The 20,034-nt window shown below is 42.9% G+C and overlaps 1 protein-coding gene across 3 annotated transcripts in view; it reads left to right on the top strand.

Moving 5' to 3' along the window:
* Positions 1-19,750, top strand: part of LOC135512263 (GDNF family receptor alpha-1-like) — a 139,671-nt gene extending 119,921 nt beyond the window's left edge. For all 3 annotated transcript variants that reach the window (XM_064934109.1, XM_064934108.1, XM_064934107.1), the window contains 3 exons: positions 10,459-10,658; positions 16,411-16,458; positions 17,265-19,750. In XM_064934109.1, coding sequence (XP_064790181.1) covers positions 10,459-10,658; positions 16,411-16,458; positions 17,265-17,420 — 404 coding nt within the window. In that variant the 3' untranslated portion in view covers positions 17,421-19,750. The remainder of the gene's footprint in view (positions 1-10,458; positions 10,659-16,410; positions 16,459-17,264) is intronic.
* The last annotated feature ends 284 nt before the right edge of the window (positions 19,751-20,034 follow it).

Genomic DNA, 20,034 nt, shown 5'->3' with positions numbered 1-20,034 from the left:
GGATAGGGTAAACAGCCTCATCATCACTTTGTTATTATTATTATGTCCCTAGCTAACATATTCATATCCCTCAGCTCAGCCAAACTAAAGCACAACACTCACTAGAGTTTTTCCCCAGTGTAATTCCATATCATTTGATTGTTCTCTCCCACCTATTCCATAGTGTTTGGAAAAGATTACTTAATAATGGATAGTGTTTTACTCCAGTAATGGCTTTATGAAAAGCTTTTTGTTTTGGACTTAGATGTAGTCTCTCTCTCTTGCTCTCTCTTTCTCTCTTTCTCTCTCGCTCTTTCTTTCTCTCTCACTCTCTCTTTCTCTCTCTCTCTCTCTCTTGCTCTCTCTCTCCCTCGCGCTCTCTTTTTCTCTCTCTCTCTCTCTCGCTCTCTCTCTCTCTCTCTCTCTCTCTCTCTCTCTCTCTCTCTCTCTCTCTCTCTCTCTCTCTCTCTCTCTCTTCCAAAGGACGTCCTCCGACCTATCAGAGCGCATGCAGCATGAACTAACATGTTGTCCACCCAATCAAAGGATAAGAGAATGAATCTAGTACTGAAACATAGGCTACACCTAACTAGCACTGCAGTGTATAAAATGTGGTTTGTAGTTGACTCATAGAGAAATACAATAGTTGAACAGTTTTGAACAAATTCATTTATTAAAAAATGAAGGAGAAGCAAGAGAGAGAGACTGTCACGATCGTCGTAGTGAGGAGACCAAAGCGCAGCGTGGTGTGAATGCATACTTTATTAAGACTTTACCCTGCTAGGTGAAGTCCCCCCTTATCTCAGCTCGCTGGTCACCATAGCATCTCCCACCTGTAGCACACACTCCAGCAGGTATATCTCTCTAGTCACCCCCAAAACCAATTCTTTCTTTGGCCGCCTCTCCTTCCAGTTCTCTGCTGCCAATGACTGGAACGAACTACAAAAATCTCTGAAACTGGAAACACTTATCTCCCACACTAGCTTTAAGCACCAACTGTCAGAGCAGCTCACAGATTACTGCACCTGTACATAGCCCACCTATATTTTAGCCCAAACAACTACCTCTTTCCCTACTGTATTTAATTAATTTATTTATTTTGCTCCTTTGCACCCCATTATTTTTATTTCTACTTTGCACATTCTTCCATTGCAAATCTACCATTCCAGTGTTTTACTTGCTATATTGTATTTACTTTGCCACCATGGCCTTTTTTTGCCTTTACCTCCCTTATCTCACCTCATTTGCTCACATCGTATATAGACTTGTTTATACTGTATTGTCGTTGTATGTGTCGAACTGCTTTGCTTTATCCTGGCCAGGTCACAATTGTAAATGAGAACTTGTTCTCAACTTGCCTACCTGGTTAAATAAAGGTGAAATAAAAATAAATAAATAAATAAATACTTTAATGATTGATGAAAAAACACAAAGTACACTAAACAAAACAAACAAACTAACAAGACGACTGTGACTGCTATAGAAACACTGTGCTAACATGCAACATAACATAGACAATAACCCACAAACCACAATACAAAACAGGCTACCTAAATATGGTTCCTAATCAGAGACAACGACAAACACCTGCCACTGATTGAGAACCATATCAGACCAAAACACATAGAAATAGACAAACTAGACATACAGATATACAACATAGAATGCCCACTCATATCACACCCTGACCAAACAAAACATGGAAACAAACATAGAAACAAACAGGCAGGGTCTGGGTGGGCACCTGGCCGCGGTGGCGGCTCTGGCGCGGGACGTGGACCCCGCTCCACCATAGTCATTGCCCTCTTCAAGGGCCTCTTTAGAGTGGTGACCCTTGCCTCCGACCTTGGGTCTAAGACCCTAATTAAAGGACCCACTGGACTGAGGAGCGCCTCCGGACTGAGGGGCAGATCCGGACTGAGGGGCAGCTCCGGACTGAGGGGCAGCTCCGGACTGAAGGGCAGCTCCGGACTGAGGGGCAGCTCCGGACTGAAGGGCAGCTCCGGACTGAAGGGCAGCTCCGGACTGGCTGACGGCTCTGGCAGCTCCTGGCTGGCTGACAGCTCTGGCAGCTCCTGGCTGGTTGACTGCTCTGGAGGCTCCTGGCTGGCTGGCTGACGGCTCTGGCGGCTCCTGGCTGGCTGGCGGCTCTGGTGGCTCCTGGCCCTGGCTGGCTGGCGGCTCCTGGCCCTGGCTGGCTGACGGCTATGGTGGCTCCTGGCCGGCTGACAGCTCTGGTGGCTCCTGGCAGGCTGACGGCTCTGGCGGCTCCTGACCTGCTGACGGCTCTGGCAGCTCCTGGCTGGCTGACAGCCTTGGCAGCTCCTGGCTGACAGACGGCTCTGGCAGGTCCTGGCTGACTGACGGCTCTGGCGGCTCCTGGCTGACTGACGGCTCAGGACAGACTGGCGGCTCTGACGGCTCAGGTCAGACTGGCGGCCCTGGCGGCTCAGGACAGACTGGCGGCTCTGACGGCTCAGGACAGACTGGCGGCCCTGGCGGCTCAGGACAGACTGGCGGCTCTGACGGCTCAGGACAGACTGGCGGCCCTGGCGGCTCAGGTCAGACTGGCGGCCCTGGCGGCTCAGGACAGACTGGCGGCTCTGGCGGCTCAGGTCAGACTGGCGGCCCTGGCGGCTCAGGACAGACTGGCGGCTCTGACGGCTCAGGTCAGACTGGCGGCCCTGGTGGCTCAGGACAGACTGGCGGCTCTGGCGGCTCAGGTCAGACTGGCGGCTCTGACGGCTCAGGACAGACTGGCGGCTCTGACGGCTCAGAACAGACGGGAGGCTCTAGCAGCTCAGGACAAACGGGAGACTCTAGCGGCTCAGGACAGACGGGAGACTCTGGCGGCTCAGGACAGACGGGAGACTCTAGCAGCTCAGGACAGACGGGAGTCTCTAGCAGCTCAGGACAGACGGGAGACTCTAGCAGCTCAGGACAGACGGGACACTCTAGCGGCTCAGGACAGACGAGAGACTCTGGCGGCTCAGGACAGACGGGAGACTCTGACGGCTCAGGACAGACGGGAGACTGGCAGCTCAGGACAGACGAGGCGCCCTGTAGGCCTGGTGCGTGGGGTTGGAACAGTCTTCACCAGACGGCTAGCACGCACCTCAGGACGAGTATGGAGAGCTGACCCAGATGACATCAAATCCCCGACACGCTCGGTCGGGCGGATGTCGTGCCTCAGGCACCAACACAGCACCTCCCTCATAACTCTCTCCTCCAATCTCCCCATTAACTCCTTCACTGTCTCTGCTTCGCTCACCTCCAATTCCGCCCTGACCGGCTCTGGTTCCATCCTTGGCTCTTTATGGTAAGCAGGGGGAGATGGCTCAGGTCTGACTCCTGACTCTGCCACACTCTCCCTGTGCCCCCCCAATACATTTTTGGGGCTGCCTCTCAGGCTTCCAGCCGCGCTGCCGTGCTGCCTCCTCATACCGGGGCCTCTCTGCTTTCACTGCCTCCAGCTCTGCTTTGGGGCGGCGATATTCCCCTGGTTGTGCCCAGGTTCCTTCGCCATCTAGAATCTCCTCCCAAGTCCATGAGTCCTGCTTTCTTTGCCGCTGCTGCTGCTGGCCGTTATCACGCTGCTTGGTCCATTGTAGGTGGGTTATTCTGTCACGGTCGTTGTAGTGAGGAGACCAAAACGCAGCGTGGTGTGAATGCATACTTCAATTATTTACGAAAAAACACGAAGTACACTAAACAAAACAAACAAACTAACAAGACGAACATGACTGCTATAGAAACACTGTGCTAACATGCAACATAACATAGACAATAACCCACGAATCACAATACAAAATAGGCTACCTAAATATGGTTCTCAATCAGAGACAATGACAAACACCTGCCACTGATTGAGAACCATATCAGGCTAAAACACATAGAAATATACAAACTAGTCATACAACATAGAATGCCCACTCATATCACACCCTGACCAAACAAAACAGAAACAAACAACGCAAATAATGGTGTGACAGAGAGAGAGAAAGCTATCTATATTTTGTATGTTTTTCACTTTTACTTACTTAAAAATTCAAAGGGCACTCACACATCTGAGTTATCTTTTTTTCAGGTACATGCTAACAGTTGAATAAGATGAGAAGAAACGAAGAAACCCACACACTGCTCTTGATAGTATTACTGCTCTTTAAAAAGCTTTAGGTATCGGCCTCTTCGGCCTCTTCTTCCTCTGACGGGGAGTATAAAATATCGGACCAATGCGCAGCGTGGTAAGTGTCCATAATGTATTTATTAAACTGAACACAGAATACAAAAAAAAACCAAGATAAATAAATGAAAACCGAAACAGTTCTGTATGGAAAACACAGACACGGAAAACAACTACCCACAAATCATAGTGGGAAAACAGGCTGCCTAAGTATGGTTCTCAATCAGAGACAACCATAAACAGCTGCCTCTGATTGGGAACCATACCAGGCCAAACACAGAAATACAAAAACATAGAACAACACATAGAATGCCCACCCCAACTCACGCCCTGACCCAACTAAAATAGAGACATAAAAAAGGAACTAAGGTCAGGACGTGACATAGAGGCTTTTTTTTAGCACCCTTATGTAGACATAGCTCCACCCACATCCGTTCCATGCATTGAATGGGGTTGGAATCAAGGGAAAATAAGTAATGTTACCAAAAATAACAATGTGCATGTCATGAATATTATAATAACGCGTGTACATAAAACGTATTAAACACGTCTGTAAAACTACAATCAGGACATCGACCCACCAAGCAAGTTTTCATAAATCCTTGGGTACAGCGCATGAAAAATGTCAGAGTAATCTGAAATGGGGGCATTAATTCATGTTCACATTTACAACATAACATACATCTGCATTTCATCATTAAGACCTTTAAGAAAAATGTCTGGAAGGTGAAAATTAAAAACATTCTCTTTTGCTCTGAGTACTATTTATATCACCTCCCCTGTCTGATATCTTAACTTTCTCTGTGCCACAAAATCTAAAGGTAGAAATGTCAGGTCTTTGGTCATTAAAATGTCATTTGACTGGGTAATCCCTGTCGTTTCTCCTGATTGATCTTTTATGTTCACTAATTCTCTGTTTGAGAGAACGAGAGGTTTTACTTACATAACACAGCCCACATGAACATTTAATCATGTAGATAACATGTGTGGTGGAGCACATAATAATGTCATTTATTTGGAACCGTATTCCTGTATGTGGGTGGCAGAAATATTCACACTTCATCATATTGTTGCACCTTGTGCAACCTCTGCATGTATAGCTACCATTCGGAAGAGGGCATGAAAGAGCCTGGCTGATTTTCTTTTGTGGCTGACAGTTGGCATGGGCTAATTTATTGCGTAAATTGCAACCTCTCTTATAAGTGGTTGATTCTTAAATTCAGCAGGTAAAGCTGGTTCCGATGATAAAACATGCCAGTGTTTCTTGACAGCATCTCCCACTTTGCGTGAATTCAAAGTATATGTGGTGGTGAACATTACTGTCATGTGTGCTCGCTCTCCGGCCTCTAGGTCACCAGGCTGCTCGTTATGGCGCACACCTGTCACCATCATTACGGGCATCAGTGCATTATGACACTCACCTGGACTCCATCACCTCATTGATTACCTGCCCTATATATGTCACTCCCTTTGGTTTCTTCCACACTTGTCATTGTTCCTGTTTCATGTCGGTGCGCTGTTTGTGTTTCTTGGTTTGTTCATTTATTTATTAAATATATTCACTCCCTGAACTTGCTTCCCGACTCTCAGCGTACATCGTTACAATTGCAGTGTTCTATAGCTCTAGTGGGTCTTTTTCATCCACACATTGTGGAGGGTAGCCTCTTAGAAACCTATTGCGCATCTCCGCTGCTTTTTCTTGATAGTCCTCTGTTGAGTGGCATGTACGGCCCAGTTTGAAATACTGGCTACTTGGAAGTCCTTTTTTTAATGGCTTAGGTGGAAGCTGTCCCCCTGTAATAGAGTATTTCTGTCCAATTCTTTGCGAAACAGGGTTCCATTTGATATCTCAATCCACATATTGAGGTAATGAACAGGTTTAATTAATGTCACATTCAATAGTGAATTTGAAATTGGGGTCAATGTCATTGAGTAATGCCATAAAGTCTTCTCCCATTCCTCCCCATATGAAACATTTTTTGTCAATATATCAATACTACTTCAGGACTTGATTCGAAAATGTATTTGAATTTCCATTGTTAACAAAACGTTCTTCAAAAAGACCCACATAAAGGTTAGCATAGCTTAGCTAGCAAATGCAGCTAGCTAGTTTAGCATACTCAAACAGAGAGGGATGCTAAACTCAGTATTAAAAGTAACGTCCTCTCACTGTCAACTGTGTTTATTTTCAACAAACTTAACATGTGTAAATATTTGTATGAACATAACAATATTTAACAACTGAGACATAAACCGAACAAGCTACACGGCCATGTGACTAACATACATGGAATAATGTGTCCCTGAACAAAGGGGGGTCAAAATCAAAAGTAACAGTCAGTATCTGGTGTGGCCACCAGCTGCATCAAGTACAGCAGTGCATCTCCTCCTCATGGACTGCACCAGATTTGTCAGTTCTTGTTGTGAGATGTTACCCCACTCTTCCACCAAGGCAACTGCAAGTTCCCGGACATTTCTGGGGGGAATGACCCTAGCCCTCACCCTCCGATCCAACAGGTCCCAGACATGCTCAATGGGATTGAGAGCTGGGCTCTTCGCTGGCCATGGCAGAACACTGACATTCCTGTCTTGCAGGAAATCACGCACAGAACGAGCAGTATGGCTGGTGGCATTGTCATGCTGGAGGGTCATGTCAGGATGAGCCTGCAGGAAGGGTACCACAGCTTTGAGATTGCCTGAAATGACAACAAGCTGAGTCCGATGATGCTGTGACACACCGTCCAAGACCATGACGGACCCTACACCTCCAAAATTGATCCCGCTCCAGAGTACAGGCCTCGGTGTAACGCTCATTCCTTTGACGATAAACGTGAATCCAACCATCACCCCTGGTGAGACAAAACAGTGAAGAGCACTTTTTGCCAGTCCTGTCAGGTCTAGCGATGGTGGGTTTGTGCCCATAGGCGACGTTGTTGCCAGTGATGTCTGGAGAGGACCTGCCTTACAACAGGCCTACAAGCCCTCAGTCCAGCCTCTCTCACCCTATTGTGGACAGTCTGAGCACTGATGGAGGGATTGTGCATTCCTGGTGTAACTCAGGCAGTTGTTGTTGCCATCCTGTACCTGTCCCGCAGGTGTGATGTTCGGATGTACTGATCCTGTGCAGGTGTTGTTACATTGTGAGGACGATCAGCTGTCCGTCCTGTCTCCCTGTAGCGCTGTCTTAGGCGACTCACAGTACGGACATTGCAATTTATTGCCCTGGCCAGATCTGCAGTCCTCATGCCTCCTTGCAGTATGCCTAAGGCACATTCACGCAGATGAGCAGGGACCCTGGGCACCTTTCTTTTGGTGTTTTTCAGTAGAAAGGATTCTTTAGTGTCCTTAGTTTTCATAACTATGACCTTAATTGCTACCGTATGTAAGCTGTTAGTGTTTTAACAACCGTTCCACAGGAGCATGTTCATTAATTGTTTATGGTTCATTGAACAAGCATGGGAAACAGTGTTTATCCTCTCTAGGGTATGTGGGACGCTAGCGTCCCATCTGGCCAACATCCAGTGAGGTTGCAGAGCGCCAAATTCAATTACAGAAATGCTCATTATAAAAATTCAGAAAACAAAACATATTTTACATAGGTTTAAAGATGAACTTCTTGTTAAACCAACCACAGTGTCATATTTATAAAATGCTTTTCGGCGAAAACATACCTAGCCCAGAACATACCTAGCCCAGAACATAGCCCTGTTGATAAATTATTACAAACAGTAACCAGCCAAGCAGAAGCGTTACAAAACTCAGAAATAGAGATCAAATTAATCCCTTATCTTTGATTATCTTCATATGGTGGCAATCAGAAGACATTCATTTACTCAACAAATGTTCATTTTGTTCGATAAAGTCTCTTTATATCCAAAAACCTCTGTTTTGTTAGTGCGTTTTCTTCAGTAATCCACAGGCTCAAACTCAGTAAAAAAAATCTGAAAAAAATCCAAATTGTATCCGTAAAGTTCATAGAAACATTTCAAACAATGTTTATATTCAATCCTCAGTTTTTTTTTGTTAGCCTCAATGATCTATAATATTTCAACCGGACAATAACGTTGTCAATATAAAAGGTAAACAAGAAATGCACCTGAAAAACTCTGCGACATGTTAGGGTCCACTCGTTCAGACTGGTCTTACTCCCTCATTTATAAGAATACAAGCCTGAAACGATTTCTAAAGACTGTTGACATCTAGTGGAAGGCATAAGAACTGCAAATGGAGTCCTAAGTCAATGGATACTGTATTGAATTGAATAGAAAACTACAAAACCCAACTACTTCCTGAATGGATTTTTCTCAGATTTTCGCCTGCTAAATCAGTTCTGTTATACTCACAGACACTATTTAGAGTGTTTTCTATCCAAATCTACCAGTTATATGCATATCATATTTTCTGGGCCTGAGTAGCAGGCATGCTTTTCATCCAAAATTCCAAATGCTGCCCCCTACCCTAGAGAGGTTAAACCCTTTACAATGAAGATCTGTGGAGTTATTTGGATTTTTACAAATTATCTTTGAAAGACAGGGTCCTAAAAAAGGGACATTTCTTTTTTTGCTTAGTTTATGTTAGCTAGCTGGCTATGGCTATCAAACACTAGAACTCTTCCAAGTCAAGGTAACCTTTTAAATTTATAAATGTATCGTCACCGGGGCCCACCAGTGTCACTGCTAAACTGCTTACTAAGGTATCTACACTCTACTGCATGACTGTAGCAGGTTTACTAATACGTTAGTTCTAGTAGCTATGTTGACTTTGACATTAGCTAATATGGTGACAACAATGTAAGCTGTGGTTAGTGGTTATGATATCAAGTTTTTGATTGGAATGTTTGTTTGGCCTGGTCACGAACAATTGATATGTTGTGCACTGAAGTCCACAAGCAAAGATAAAACATGAGAGGAGGAGAGTGCATAGATGCAAGAAGGAATTATACAATCAATGGGATCATGCTGTTTGTATGTGATTGCTATGAAAGTGAACTGTATTTGCATGTGATCAGGGGTGTGTTCATTCCGGGGATTTTATTGAAAGTTTTTTAAATGGAAGCAAACAGAACGAAACGGGGATAAACATACCTGAAAATATTGTTTTCAACTGTTCGACTAATAATTACGCCCTAGATCATCTAGATGCAGGCAAGACTGTGCAATGCGGTATTGAAAGTGTCAATGCCTGTCACCTTGATTACTCTAATTTCTCTCGACCTGTGCACCCACAGTACATTGTAAACTTTCATTCATAGGCTAGGTTGTAGAAACCTCATGCTGTGAATAGGGAACATTTGAGTAGTAGCCTACACCTATCAATTTTCCATTGAGCTGGGTGAATGGAATATGATTGACAGTCATCCAAAATGCTGTAATATAAATAAGGCCATGCTCATTAGAAAAATATCTTAAACAGCACAGAACACAACTGATATATGCTGCACATAAATTTGGCATATTTGCATTCACAATCTTGCTTCTTCTCCTTCACCCTCAAGACCCACCTCTATCCTTATGCAGTACATTTAGAAAGTATTCGCACCCCTTGACTTTTTCCACATTTTGTTGTGTTACAGCCTGAATTCAAAATGTATTAAATATATTTACACACAATACCCCATAATGTCAAAGTGAAAACCTATTTTTAATTTTTTTTCCAAATGTATTGAAAATGAAACATAGAAATATGTCAGCTGTGAGTCTTTCTGGGTAAGTCTGTAAGAGCTTTCCACACCTGGATTGTGCAACATTTGCCCAGTATTCTTTAAAAAATGTATTGAGCTCTGTCAAATTGGTTGTTGATCATTGCTAGACAACCATTTCCATGTTTTGAGCTAGATTTTCAAGTAGATTTAAGTCAAAACTGTTACTCGGCCTCTCAGGAACATTCACTGTCTTGCATTGGAAACCTCCCTGGTCTTTGTGGTTGAATCTGTGTTTGACATTCACTGCTCGACTCCGTTTAGTACAGAGCTGAGGTAGTCAAAAAAATCATGTTAAACTCCATTATTGCAACTTGTTACACACATTGTGACTTGTTACACATTTTTATTCCTGAACTTATTAATGGCTTGTCATAACAAAGGGGTTGAATACTTATTGACTCAAGACATTTCAGCTTTTCTATTTAATTTGAAAAACAATGTGTGTAAGCCAATCACACAAAATCTATAGTTAATACATTTTCAATTCAGGCTGTAACACAACAAAATGTGGAAAAATGAATACTTTCTCTCTCAATCTCTTCTCTCAATGCAACATTGGTGTAGTAGTCTAACACAGAGTCTGGTTTCTCTGTAGGCAAAGCCATCCACGCGTTTGGGAACGGGACAGACGTGGGAGTGTGGCAGCCCATGCCTCCGGTGCAGACCACCACCTCCACCACCACTCCTTCCCAGAAGGCTAAGGACCGCTCCCCCAACTCACTGGATGCCGCCACAAACACCAACCATCTCAACACAGGAGACGAGTCCCTCTACCACTTCTGTGGCAGCTTGCAGGTGAGGGCTCAAGCAGCTATGACACACAGCAAGAAGTGATTTCATGCCCCATGGATCTCCTGTCCTGGGGGCCTATGGCCCAGCATCTAATCTTAGGGAACTATTTTAAGATGGCACTGGCTTAATTTAAGCAATATTGATTTAATGAGGTAGAACAAATCTGTAGAGTATTCAGCTAGCACATTTGGTTCCTTGAAAATTGGTTCTGAGAACAAAGCCATAAGTTTCCTGACTGGTAAAACGTAACATTTTTTTAAAAACATTTTGATAACAGAAGTGACATTTTTTCATGTTGTGGGAATGTTTATTCTTAGGTTGCAGGGAGGTTCTGAGAATGTTTGACTATGTTTTTAAGCTATGTTTTGATAACTGAATGGGAAATTGCCTGCCTGCCCATTTATTTTATCGATGCCAATTACATTTGATTGACAAATAAGATATATGGTAACTGTGGATAACAGTCCTTCAAGCTAGTTAGCTAGCAAAGCGATTCACAACTGTAGCCACCAAAATAAGTTGGTCACTCACCCACTCCTCCAATGACTTGACATCCTCCCAGCAGCTAGTTAGCCAGCTAACGTAAGGCTCTGTGTTTTTAGCTTGCTAAATAAATAGCTAGCTACATAAATAGATACGCTAGCCCATGTGTGTCAAACTCAATCAGCACACAGGCCAAATTGAAAAAAACACATTGAATTCCCAGGCCAGACATAGTTCATTCATTTTTACAAAAAAAATCTAACTTGCCATTGATTTATTAGAAAAATTATGGCCCTTTATAATGTCCACTTATGTACATAGGATGCTCTATATAGTATTTTTACATACATTGTAGTTGTAATAGGGCTACATATTTCTCCTTTGCATTGTGATTTGTTACAGGTTGTGTTTTCTTTTGGGGGGGGGGGGGGGTATTCATTGTCAAGCTTTAAAAACCAAAGCCAGACTACAACATTTTAGTAGCCTAGCTAGGACTGTGGCATGTGTCTGTACACTTTCCCTCCGCTGCACGGGACATGGGACACGGGATAGTATCGCAATAGAAGTTGACTCCCCGATGGGAGCGTGGTAATTTCATAAAGTAGATGACTTAACTGTTGACTCATTCATACTCATTTATGTGTGTCCTAGTTGGTCCACAGAGCTTGTTTGACACATGTGCGCTAGCCTATTAGCCACATTATAACTGACTTGAGATCATTGTCCTTTGATTGCATTGACATTCCCGGGCCTTAGTTACAGTCGTCCGTTTTTGTTAAAAATATTGAGTAATTGAAACTGAAACAGTGCGTGCCGAATGGGTGTTTATGCTGAAGTACTGACATTTCCACAGAAGAACGTTGTTTCTTAACGTTCTCTGAACAATTTGAAAACATTCCCAATGTCAAAACAGTTGGAGAACGTTCCAATAACATTAATGAAATAATTAAATGCCAAGAAAAAAAGTTTTTTTTAAGTTCCTTAAATGTGCAGATAATTTTCCAAAACCAAGCAGCTATCCTACACCATTCCCAGAAAGTTGTGGGAAGGTTGTATGCAAAATAACCACAGGACAACCATACTCTCACCCAACTCTGAGAAACATATGGTTCTAAGAACATTATATGCCAGCTGGGTAGCCCTTTTGAGAACCAATACTGCTTTTTTTCAGCAGAGCCTGCATTAACTTGTAATGGACTAACAGTTGTATAGGAGTCTGAGGCACATATATTGAATTATTATCCTGGCAATAGGCCAGTGGTATAGCTAGACACTGAGTGGAGTCATTCTCATAGCTAGACACTGTCCTTCAGTCAGTCAGCACATCCTGCTACACACTGCAGCTCAAACACTCACTTCAACAGCAGACACACTAGATGTACTCCATCACATACACAGCATACACATACTCTAGCGCACTGGAGAATCACACATGGCCAGTGTGCAGGCTTCATTCACCTCTGTAAAAAAGGCACGGTGGTGTCACCGACAAGGTGACGTGTGGTCTGATCTAAATGTCACCTACTGCCACCCAGCTCCCATTAACATGGATGACCGCTAGCCTGACCGCCAGCCAGCCGACCCCTCGCCTGATGAGGTCCTGCGTTTCCCTGGCTGCTCGGCCTGCACCATTTGATAGGGCATTCATATGCTAATGGTACAGATTAGGATATATTACCCAGATTGATCTGTATGGCAGATAAATAGTGTGCAGGCCCAGGGGTGGAGCGGGGGTTATCTCTGTGATGATGTCCTGGCTTAGATGATCTTACATTTACATCAGGGGACAAAGACTGGTGTTGTATCAGAGCACACTGTTAGGGTGGTTTATAGTTATTAAGATTAACATCTAAGATTGTACCTTGATCAGTGTGAATGGCTTCAACAAAGCAAACCCAGTTGTATATCAGCAATGTGATGTAACTGACACTAATGTTCAGACTTGGGAAGCTCACAGTATTAGGTCTGTCCAGGGTTCTGTCATAGATACACACATTCTCTAATCAGATGAAAGTGCTCACTTTGCAAGGACACACACACATCACACAACACACAAGTGCAGGAGGCAATCATCCTTCCCACACAGATGCGCATGCAAAACTATTGTATGGTTTTAGCAAATGTGTATTTGTCTCACATCACACACACACCACAAACACACACACACACACACACACACAACACACACACACTAAGCTGATAATGAGGCTGGTGTATTGGCGAGTTAGTGCTGTTGGCGCTGTGCACGTGGCGTGTCAAGCTGAAGTTAATGAGAGTGTGTGTTCCTGTATTAGCCCTGTTTGCTCTGTAGCGTGTGTTGAGCAGGAACGGCTGTCGGAGGCAGACAAGCTCTTTCTAATCACACACTCAGGGGACAGGCCTGTCAGAACACTCACTCCTCTCTCCTCTCCTCATCGATTACAAACCCTCTATACTGGCACTGGCAGACAGCTGTAGCACTTGTGCAAAACCAATGACTCAGGACCCCACTAGACTTCTAGCCAAAAGACAACTTTGGAACTTCCCAAGTAAACAGCTTGAAATATGTTTGTTTTTTTTGTCTTTCATTTGATATATTTTCGCAAATCAAATTTAGCTCTACTGTGTATTCCTCAAACTGCCAGGAAGTATTTTTTTCTTTTTCTTTGTGACCTTAAGCTTCAAACTGAATTAGAAAGGGTTCTCTTTGTCTTGTATCCGGTGAGAACGATTTGCCTCTCTTTGTGTGGATTGAAAGTGGCGCAGGCAGAAATGCCTTTTGTCCCACGTCAGAGATTCAACAAAGTCAGGTGGCTCCCAGCGTATCTCAGCACCAGGAACAATAGCAAGGAGAGTCTGTTGTGTTGCTGCTGAGCCCAGCAGGGCCTGTAGCGCTCCCCAACCTGGGCCTGACAGTTAAGAGCAGCAAAACACATTATTCACTGTGAACCCCAGAGGGGATTCAGTTTTACTTATGAATAGTTAACTCAAATGAAAATTGCTTAGCTGCCTTTAGACAAGTCTGTATCAACCATATTCAAACAGCATTTCTGCATCAACATCGCCAGTGGGTGAAACTGGGTATAAAGACATATTTTGTAACATCATGGTCAGGTTGTATTTTGGTATTTGGTATTTTATTAGGATCCCCAAAGCAGCAGCTACTCTTCCTAGAGTCCACACAAAACATGAAACATGACATAATACAGAACATGAATAGATAAGAACAGCTCAAGGACAGAACTACATAAATTGTTATAGAAAATGTTTTACTTGGTTATAATCCGGTTGCAGGTTATTGGTATTCAACACCCTACACATATATACGCATGTACTCGTAAAGGATACAGGTCTGATTCTCCTCCGCTCCCCATGAAATCCCGTAGATAATGCATGGTGAAGTATGAAACAATAACAGCATGCCCAGTCAAGCTAATTGATGGTTTAGGCCAGCGGGAGAGAAATTAATTGTGCGACAGCTCTAGATTCCATTCAGTGGGCAATGACAAACATCTCTAATTTCCCTCTACTGTGTCCCATCCAACTCCCACTACAGCCAAATCCACACACCCACACACCCTTCTACACTCCCACATTACACTGATCAGGACAAGTTATCAGTCTAACTTGAATTGCCAAGTTGGTTGGTCTTAATGTGTTATCTTCACAAAGTACATATTACTCCACATAAACACTTTGTAATAGTCCAGACTCGCTGAATTACTGCATTATCATGCCTGCCCTGTGCCATATTCCCCATGGCTCTAGGGGTAATACTTGCAGTAACAGAAACCGGCCTGGATTTTCATTTATAATGAACAAAAATATAAACACACCATGGAAAGTGTTGGTCCCATGTTTCATGAGCTGACATAAAAGATACCAGAAATGTTCCATATGCACAAAAAGTTAGTGGAATTGAGCATTTCTCCTTTGCCAAGATAATCCTGACAGGTGTGGCACATCAAGAAGCTGATTAAACAGCATGAGCATTACACAGGTGCACCTTGTGCTGGGGACAATAAAAGGCCACTCTACAATGTGCAGTTTTGTCACACAACACAATGCAACAGATGCTCAAGTTTTGGGGGAATTGGCATGCTGACTACAGGAATGTCCACCAGAGCTGTTGCCAGAGAACCTAATGTTCATTTCTCTACCATAAACCACCTCCAGCTTTGTTTTAGAGAATTTGGCAGTACGTCCAACTGGCCTCACAAACGCAGACCACGTGTAACCACGTCAGGCCAGGACCTCCACATCCAGCTTCTTCACCTGCAAGATCGTCTGAGACCAGCCACCCGGACAGCTGATGAAACTGAGGAGTATTTCTGTCTGTAATTAAGCCCTTTTGTGGGGAAAAATTACTTCTGATTGGCTGGGCCTGACTCCCCATTGGGTGGGCCTATGCCCTCCTAGGCCCAACCATGGCTGTGCCACTGCCCAGTCATGTGAAATCCATAGATTAAGGCCTAATTTATTTATTTATATCGACTGATTTCCTTATATGAACTGTAACTCAGTAAAATCGTTGAAATTGTTGCATGTTGCGTTTATAATTTTGTTCAGTATATTATACTGTCAGACCTACATCCCCACAACACACACACACACACAGGAAAACACGCATGCACACACAGTTTTTTCTAGCTCCCACCAAATGGAAAACGGGAAGTATTGTAAAGCATTAGAGTGACTGGCTCACATAGGGGACTGAATGCAACCCTGTCATGTAAATCATCACTTTTGTTTCACTGTTGACCACAGCAGTTTCCCTTCAAGGTCTTTGTCCACTTGAGGTCCTGCAAATACCACATGACCAGCCTCATCATACGACATTACCTAGAGCAGCCAAGCTGTTGTTCGAGGATTTACAAGTGGAAAAGCGCTGAGATTTAACTGTGACCAGAGACGTTTCCTCATACAACCTGGTCCGGGAAGTCATCTGTAACCACTGAATCGAAACACTGTATGAGAATCAATGACGACATGTATTTCAGTAGAAAATGGTACTGTATGGCTCAGTTGGAAAAGGATTGCACTTGCAATGCCAGGATTGTGGGTTTGATTCCCGGGGCCACCCATACGAAAAATGTATGCACACATGACTAAGTCACTTTGGATAAAAGCTCCTTCTGAATGGCATATATATTTTATATTATTCCAAAGCAACAAATCACTGATTTTGAGCACTACCCATGGTCCATCACTGTTTACAATCACTTTGACGAGCGCATAAATTCCTACTACACACAGTATGGTGGTTTTGACCATGTTTCTCTTGGTTTTACAGGCACAGAAACTGAAGTCTAACATCTCAATTGATGGGGTGCTTTGCGTGGTAAGTGGAGAGCATAGTTTGATTATCCTAATGAACCTAGTTTGAGAAAGAAATATTAACTTTAAGCCATAACTATCAACTAACAATTCGTTTTCCTGACCATATGACCTATCCAGAAAATGTGAGTAGGTCCTACCTAATCAGTCGTGATCTATGTAAAACCATGTATGAACAGTAGTGTAGATTTTCAATTAAGAGGAAATACTAAGGTAATTACTACTTGGACTCTAACCTCATGACACAGACCCACATAAAGAAGTCAAGGCGACCTCTTCTGCACACATGCCCATGGTCTTTGTAGTCCTCTGGGCTGAAATGTGAGCATTGCTTATCTAGTGCTCTTCAAAGTTCAGTAAATGTCATTGTACATAATAAAGCTGCATTATTCCATGGAGTGACATTTAAGGAGGCAGTGGCAGGTTCAAACAGCCTGAGAAGACATGGCCCCTTTTCAGCTCTGCAATTCATTAGTGCATCAAAGAGCTTTTCATCTCACCTCCAAAGCAACACATGGATATGACAGAGCCACCCTGGCATTTTAGTTCTTAAAACAAAGTTATTTTTTTCAACTTTCCAGTCTAGTCTGCCAATTTAATCACACATTGGTGGTGTTATTAAGACTTTCTAATTTGGTTTGGATTATGTCACCTTTCTCTAATTGAAAATGTGTATTTGATATAGTGTTTTGCGTAGCCCAAGAGATCATGAATGTGGACACTTTAAATGCAGGTTTTTGATGCAACCAGGGAAATACTGATCGTTATGATTTGTCAAGTTGTTTCAATTCTCTGTCCCTCCCTCCACAGGACCCACAGATTGACGACCCCGGTATATCCAACTCCATCTCCAGGAATTCAGCCGGGCTGCTGTCATCTCAGGCACACCTATACTCACTGCTGCTCCTGCTGGCCGTGCTGCTACACTGCACCCTGGCAGCACTCGACCCCGCAGCAGTCTTGTAGCCATGCTGCATTTGAAAAACATGGACAGACTCAATTTGTATAAAGAAGAAATTATATTCTCTGTTCCCAGTACACCTGTTGTATTTTTCTTTCCCTTCTCTCTGATTCCTTTTTTAAATTCTAGTTTGAAGAAGCATTACGTTGAAGTGTGTTAAAGTGATCTCAGTGTAACTCAGTTTTGCTCTGTTTTCTCTCGTTTTTGTTTATGAAGGGAAAAGCTTCTATGTCGGTCACTGGGCGATCATGAGAATGCATTGCTACATTCAAATACACAATGGCTGGTGGCTTTTGGGCAGTTCCTGGTACGAGTCCGTCACATGGGATCTATTGTATTAATAATGGTATTGTCATTAAGCAGGCGCTTTTATCCAAGTGAGTTTGTGTGTTGAGGCTGAGGCAAAAATTCCCCATCAATTTGATCGCAATGGTTTACATGAGGTAGGCAGCTTTTTCAATATATCTCTTCTGTGGTGTGCGTGTGTGTTTTGATATGGTGTCTGCCATCCTTTCACATTTGAGAAGAAAGAATTTGAAGATGTGGATGGAGCTATGTTGGCACAGAGCTCAGACAGTATAGATGGCTAGACCACAAAATCTTGGCTTTAGAACCTGGCTAAAGAACCAAGTATTCTGTTGGGTGCCACGTTTGTGTCACCAACTCAGCCTGCTGCAGCAAAACACACATATTAAAAGCTCACGTTGACATTGTATCTCAGGCTCATACACGCATGCAAAAAGCACACGTGCAAAGACCAGTACACACTCACACCCACATGTAAAGGCTCCCTAAAATGTACATGGAGCTATTTGAGTGAAGGGTTGGGTGATATGGTGATTGTACATGGTGGAATTGGACATTGTTTTGGTCTTTCAAAGTAGTTTGACATATTTTCTCTATACTGGATGAAAGGGAGGAATGGATGTAGGGTTTCTGGTAGACACATTCCTACCTGAATGAGTATGTGAGCGCTGGACTCTTAACTGCTCTTGTAAGCATCGTAAAGAGCTGTGGAGCTCTTGGCAACAGCCGTACAGATGATGACTTTTAAGAATTGTATCAGCTCACGAGAGATTGATTCTCATGATCAAAGCTTTGTTGTGTACACACACTGTAATTACACACAATCATTCAATAGGCTAGCATACATCTGCTCAATGTGTGGTCATATTGCCTTCCCAATAAAACTATCAATCTTATTGGAGCGAAGGCTTATAAATAACGATTGGCATTTGGGTCCAGCTGACGCAGAACATGTATGTATTATTGTAGCATTTTCTATGTCTCCTGAGAATTGCTGAGAAAGTATCAAACTTGTAACATAATCATATTTAACACTCAAATGAAATGTGCAAATAAAAAGATACATTTGAAGTAATAATTTGCTCATGCGGACCACCCAACACACAGTCACCTCACACTTACATGTGGCATGTGCAGCAAATTACTTTAGCCTTCGGACATTTTAAAGCATTTATGACATGCTGCTTGGGTTCGTGTGGCTTTTCAAAACATAATATATATTACATGTTATTTACTGGGCATTAAAATGATATATGTATGTACTTGATTGAAACAGTAATTGGACTAGAAATGTCTGACTGTAATCTTCTATTCAGGAGCACTGTGAGCAATTTGATCAGATTCAGAATCCCTGTAAAATACATCAAATTAAACAATAGCATTTTTTGTTTTACAACAAGCTACGTACTTGCCCACAAACATATGAAGGAACTAATGTAAATGAAGATATCAATGTAGCTCTCCTATTGTATTTCCTAAGCAAACAAATATTCTACCACAGTTACATTTATGCTGTTGCCTAAATATATTGTTTTTTGGCAAATACCCTGTTATTTTTCTGTCTTTTCCTATTTTGGCCTTAATTTATTAAACTGCTACATCCTGCACAAGTAAGGAGCATATAGGACCGTACACAGAGGTTAAAGTTCATAATATCGCATGGTTGATAGGAAATGCAATAAAGGATATAGACTATCATTTGATCTATGGATCCGAGGCAGCTGGGTGGTTTAACACATTGGTATCTGCAGTTAGATTGCTGATATTTCACAGAGACAGAGGATGAATGTGTTGGAATCTGTGGGGGAGGGAGGATAACGAGCCCACTAAGTGGCAGGTGAAGACATAAAATACCCCAAGAGTATTTGTATTCATCTGCATCACATTGGTTGTTTAACTAAATGAAAACGAACTGCAATGTTTATACTGATTGGAAACAAACAATCCCTCAGCTATCCACGTTACTTATAGCCTGTGAAAATGTACAATCTATTGTATAAAATGATAATTAAAATGTTGACTCATCCAACAGTGGGGTTGTTTTTTTTATTCCTTGGGGGGTTATTCTGTGGCCTGTTATAACCCTGTTTTGCTGGCTGTATGAGAGAGAGAGAGAGAGAGAGAGAGAGAGAGGAACATACACCGAGACTGAGAGAGAGAAACATACACAGGCAGCCCAATTCAATTCAGGTATTTCTTTCCACTAATTGGTCTTTTGGCCAATCACATCAGCTCTGAAAAAGATCTAATCGAAAAGATCTTATGTGATTGGTCAACGCAGCCATAGAGTACTGATTCAAGTACGGTGAATCT

This window comes from Oncorhynchus masou, chromosome 24 (assembly GCF_036934945.1).
Source record: "Oncorhynchus masou masou isolate Uvic2021 chromosome 24, UVic_Omas_1.1, whole genome shotgun sequence".
Taxonomy (NCBI): Eukaryota; Metazoa; Chordata; class Actinopteri; order Salmoniformes; family Salmonidae; genus Oncorhynchus; species Oncorhynchus masou.
The sequence above is the reverse complement of the archived record's forward strand: the minus strand, read 5'-3'. Positions and strand labels throughout refer to the sequence as shown.